This window comes from Malus domestica, chromosome 06 (assembly GCF_042453785.1).
Source record: "Malus domestica chromosome 06, GDT2T_hap1".
Lineage (NCBI taxonomy): Eukaryota > Viridiplantae > Streptophyta > Magnoliopsida > Rosales > Rosaceae > Malus > Malus domestica.
In genome coordinates this window covers 30,825,970-30,831,394 of record NC_091666.1, presented here as the reverse complement: position 1 = coordinate 30,831,394, position 5,425 = coordinate 30,825,970, and the positions used below count along the sequence as shown (strand labels likewise).

General features: G+C 39.5%; 1 protein-coding gene across 1 annotated transcript; it reads right to left on the bottom strand.

Annotated features, from left to right (window-relative positions):
• Positions 1-1,859: 1,859 nt before the first annotated feature.
• LOC103437755 (uncharacterized) lies at positions 1,860-3,798 on the bottom strand. The gene is made up of 7 exons (XM_008376252.4): positions 3,365-3,798; positions 3,070-3,262; positions 2,877-2,986; positions 2,717-2,795; positions 2,552-2,619; positions 2,217-2,283; positions 1,860-2,090 (listed from the first exon to the last, which is right to left on the bottom strand). The coding sequence occupies exons 1-7, from the start codon at positions 3,575-3,577 to the stop codon at positions 1,978-1,980; spliced, it is 843 nt and encodes a 280-aa protein (XP_008374474.3). The 5' UTR covers positions 3,578-3,798; the 3' UTR covers positions 1,860-1,977.
• Between the last annotated feature and the right edge of the window lie 1,627 nt (positions 3,799-5,425).

Genomic DNA, 5,425 nt, shown 5'->3' with positions numbered 1-5,425 from the left:
TTATTGGATGGAGTTTCTTTATCACAACCTGCATGTGGGAGTCACATTCTTCTGCATCTGGCAAAAATATTAAAAAATCTAAATGTTTATGTTTGGCTTTCAGAGGGTGACAGATAGGAAACCCACCTCACGAATGAGAAATTGGAAAAAAAATATGGGAAAATCCAAATACAGTAGAGCCAATAATTGACTAATGACCAAATTTGATGTAAATCCCAACTCAAAAGGCTAAATGTCAGATTAAAAATAAATTAATTAGTGAAAAATGGAAACACTTTCTTAAAAGTGGTAGATAACATATGAAAAAAAGATCACCTAAGAGAGAAACACTCTTCTGGTTAAAGCAGGATTGGTGTATAAAGAGAGAGAGAGAGAGAGAGAGAGAGAGAGAGAGAGAGAGAGAGATTAGTGAAACTCACACTCATTATCTTGTTAATCTCACCTTCCGTTGTCCACATTCTCAATATATATCTTCCTTTTGCTCTAAGTTGGGTTTAATTTAGGCAGCTAAAGCAAGATTATCTTCTAAATCTACCTTCTAGGCTTCTACAATAAGAAGCTTCTTTGACAGGAGCAGGTAGCCAAAGCAGGATCAACCCAAAGCTGATTCATTAGAATCTACCTACTTTAATATGTAATTATTAATTTCGTACAACGTTTACGTGGAAGTTTAACATACTAATGTTCTACTTTTACATATATATATATATATATATATATATACATATATTAGTCTAATCAAATGAGATTAAAGTTCTTATTAGTTCCAAACTTGGACCATAAAAGGGGTTTAATTACAAGTGGAGGGGAAGTTAGGTAACACAGTAATTTTTATGTTCTCATGACAGAAACCACACCATTAATCTAACCTAATTCATTTTTGTCTTCTTTTTGTCTCAAATCACACTGCCTGCTAATTGCTATACTTTAAATATTGTTGTTGACCCAAGAGATGAATAATAGGTATGAGATTTACCTCCTTTTTTTTTTCTGGGACCATAACACTATCTCAAAGATAAGTACCATATTAAAGAATAGATAATAGGATTGATGATCTAATTTGGATAATTTTGTGTACAGGTGTCTGCTGTACAGGCGAAGCAAAACGGGTTGCTTACGTCAAACAAGGCCTTACAAGGTAAAACCTAAGTTTAATCTTGATTACGTGCATGCTTAGCCAAGATTTCAAGCGCCCAACTTTATCTAATTTCCCTTAAGTTGTGCTACAAAAAAGTGACGCTAATGCCCAAACTTTCAGTTCAAAAGGGGGTGGATGGTGCTGGCCAAAGGTGGAGCATAACACTAAAGTACGTCTCTGGACCATTACAAATTTACAATTGACATAGACGTCCAATGTACTTAAGAGAGAGGCCCCATGAAGTACAGATTGAACTAAAAAATGTTGGGGGTGCAATGAGGTCTGCAGGATGTGAGTGGTCGGTAGAGAAACCTCGGGTGCAATTCAACCAATGTGTAGGTTAGTTTACCACCAAATGAGGTGTCTAATGACTCAGCTAGCAGTAGTTTAATGGTTTAAAGGCAACAATTAGTATGGCACTGAAAAATTCATACTGAAATCTCCTTATGAGATTATCCTAATATGTGTTCACTTCCAACTTTTCATCAGATCAGTTCTCATTCTCTAGCTCAAGTTCAATTTTTCTTTCTACTTACTATGGAGATCAGTTCAACCTCCTTCTGTTTTTCCTAGAAATTTTTCACTGAAATAGAAACCTGTGTGAGTGTTAGCTTTGTAAAAGACTCAGAATGGAACTGAGGAAAGTTCTCTTGGTTTAACCGACACGAAATTATTTGGAGAAACACCTACACCAATCTCAGCCAGAAACAATGACAGAAACTTGCAAAATATAGCATTTCATTTCCAAAGCAGAATGGGTTACATAAATATCTGATGAATGGGGAAGGAACGCCAATCCAACTATATATAACATTTGAAATGGGGACATCTGAATTATTTTACAGAGGTATTTTCTCTGGAGTACCTGGATCGCGAGGATACTTCCTTGGCGTAGGACTAGTTTTCAAACACACGATGGCAGTTCTTTGTCCATACGGGCTGTGCGATTCCACTGGATACAAATAGAGGTTACATCAGTAAACATGTTTAGCTATCTCTCTTTCTCTCCCCCTCCCTCCCTTCTTTACCATATATGCATGATAGGTTTGTCAAGTTTTCAAATACAGATATGACATGCCTGTGCATTGTTGCAATACGGAAGCACCCAAAATCTGAATTGCTTTTTCTGCATTCCTAACTTCCTCCTGTTCAAATGTGCCAAATATGCAGAGTACTTAATATTTCATATCTAATAGTTTAATTGCACGATAGAAAAAATGGGCAATTCGTTGTGCTGCTGAAGTTATTAAAGGCATAAAAGCTCCCTAGATAGAATATGCACAATCCAAGATTGTTAAAGAGTTTATATAGCATGGTTCTATCAGTATCAATGGATCAGTACGGTTTTTGTGGCATTTTGGATACAATTTCAGAAAGAAATGGTTAATATGATAAGGCTTTTCGATTACATACCTGAGGATCGTGACCCTTTGCAGCAACAAACAAACCACCAACGCAAACCAGAGGAAGACAGTATTCAGCTGACCACCAAAGTAACAAGAATCAAGCAACTCACACATAGCAATGAAACTCTTGAAAATACACATAAGAAATCAAGACAGGAATTTTCTTTCCTACCTAAAACTCTCATTTCTGCAACTGCTCTGGCTACCGCTACATCAAATTTTTCCCTGAAACAAAGAGCCTGCCCCAAATTCTGTCCTATAAAAAAAGTTCATATCCTTAATTTGACATCTATAGAAACCAAATTATATCTGAGAAAAACACGAAAAAATACCTCTGCTCTTCCTCTTATAACTTGAACATTCGACAAACCAATGTGACTGACAACATGCTCCAAGAAAACGCATCGCTTGTTCATAGACTCCATGAGGGTCACTTCCCAACCTACCCAGTACCCACCAAAATATGAAAAAACACAAATTTCCGAAAACTTCCAAAATCCGAACTTTGAAAAGACAGTTACAGACCTGGGCAAGCAATGGCTAAGATCAACCCCGGAAGACCTGCACCGCTCCCCACATCGACAAGGCTGAGACTTTCGGACGAAACTTTACAGTGAGAGAAATATGAGTTTCTGATAGGGGGTATGATTGCGAGCGAGTCCTCAATGTGCCTCTCCATTACCTCATCCGCCTCCTTAACAGCTGTCAAATTCATTTTCTGAAAGTTAAACAAATTTCATCAATTGGTAACTTGTTTTGATTTCCCCACCATTTTCTCTGCAACCAAACAGAGGATAAGCGCAGGGAGAGAGAAAATTACCTGGTTCCATTGGAGGAGAGTGTCGACGTAGAGATGGACTTGCTCTTTTTGGCGGGAATCCAACGTCTCAAAGTAAGAGAAGCTACGAATTGCGGTGGTGCTTAGGGTTTTGCTTCTGAATCTGTACGGACATAGCGTCGTCGGATTCGATGCCGGAAGGTGTTTGAAGAAAGTCCCCAAAGAGAATGGAACTGCGCAACGGCTAACTAACATCTTTGCCGCGCTCTCTGCCTCGGCCTCAACGAATTTTCATTTCTTATTGCTAACCAAATTGTATATGGGCTTTTATTTATTTCATAAATCATATAATTTAAGCCCGAGTAAGATTGTTGGGCTAAGAGACTGTAAAACTCTTATGGGCTTACTTTGGTTCGGCCCGACTCTGCTCAATTCATTCTACTTGTTCCCAAAGGCCGAAAGGCTAGCATGAATGGTAGAGCTAGTGCGGAATATGAGAAGATATTTTGTAGGGAAAGGATTCGCCTAATTCTTCTCATCAAACAATTTGAGTTCTTAAAATTTGATCTAACGGTTAAAAATAGGAGCCCACTTTAAAAGTTATAATAACTTTAACCGTTGGATCAAATTTCAAGATTCCGGATTGTTTGATGAGGAATATTAGGTGGAAGGGATCCGGGTTGCCTAATTAGAGCATCTTTCTTGACAACTGCATTTGACATGACCAAAATATAAGAATAAAGTGGACTTGCAAAAGATGTTTGGTAGGGTTGTCTAATCGGAACATCTTTCATATTTAGTGGGGATTGCAAAGAGTCTGGATGAATCAGAATACAAAAATACAACAACAAAAGAAATTGGGTAAATTACACTGTACTCTCTTAGGTTTGGGGTCTATTACAATCGCATACAATATCTTTAAAACATTTCACTTTCATACCTCAACTACTATTTTATTTCAATATAGTACATCTGTTACATTTTCCATCAATTGATCCGTTAAAAGCTAACATGGCTGCCAAATGTGTACCACGTGGCAAGATTTTTTTTTTATTCATTTAAAATATTATAATAATTTACCCTTAAAAAAAAGAAAAAAAAACAAATTGAAACCCACCTCCGCGCAACCATCCACGCCTGCAAACAAACCCAGAACCCTCCCCCCCCCCGACCCACCTCCCTCTCCTCTCATCACCATCGCAGCCTTTCCCCATCACCATTGCAGCCCCCAGACCACTCCTCATTCTTCACCTTCCCGACCCACCTTCTCCCTCCTCCACTCTCTTCATCTCCCCTTCCCTAGCCCAGACCCACCGCCGAAGACGACGTCCAACTGAAATCCAAATCCTTTTGTCTGTACCATTTATAGAGCCCTGGTTCCAACTCATTCCCTTCCCTCAACCCCCTCCCCCCGCCGCCACTCAACCCATCGCCTCCCTCTCCTTTGTTATCTCCGACATCTCTCTCTCGTTATTTTGCATTTACTAGCAATTATTATTATTTTTTTTTTGTGATTCTTTCTGATTTGGTTTATGGGTTAGTGGGTTTGTTTCAGATTTGATGTGAGGGCTTATGTGACGGGGTTTGGGAGTCTTGATTGTGACCAAACAAGCGGTGAAGAGAGTGGGTCTCTAGGGAAAGAGAAGGGAGGGTGGTCAGAGGAGTGTGAGGAGGAGAGGGTTGGACATGGTGGTGGTGAAGAGCATCAGAGGTGGAGGGGTTTGGGCTCGGTAAAGGTGATGAGGGTCAGGAGGGGTGGGAGAAGAGGTGTTTCTGGGTTTGTTTGGTTTTTTTTTTTTTTAATTTAAATAGTGGAGGAGAGAGTGGAGGAGGGAGAAGGTGGGTCGGGAAGGTGAAGAGGGAGGAGTGGTTTAGGGGTTGCGATGGTGATGGGGAAGGGTTGCAGTGGTGATGAGAGGAGAGAGATGTCGGTCGGGGGAGGGGGGAAGGTTTCTGGGTTTGTTTACAAGGGTGGGGGGTTGCGCGGAGGTGGGTTTCAATTTGGGTTATTTATTTATTTATTTAAAGGGTAAATTATTATAATATTTTAAATGAATAAAAAATTATTTTTTTGCCACATGGCACAATTGTGGCTGCCACGTC

Bases quoted from the DNA above. Each gene is read 5' to 3' on its own strand.
- LOC103437755 (XM_008376252.4), bottom strand. From the start codon at position 3,577: ATGTTAGTTAGCCGTTGCGCAGTTCCATTCTCTTTGGGGACTTTCTTC. The intron at 2,987-3,069 runs GTCTGTAACTGT...GGTACTGGGTAG, and splicing joins CTTAGCCATTGCTTGCCCAG to GTTGGGAAGTGACCCTCATG. The intron at 2,620-2,716 runs GTAGGAAAGAAA...TTTGGTGGTCAG, and splicing joins TGCAGAAATGAGAGTTTTAG to CTGAATACTGTCTTCCTCTG.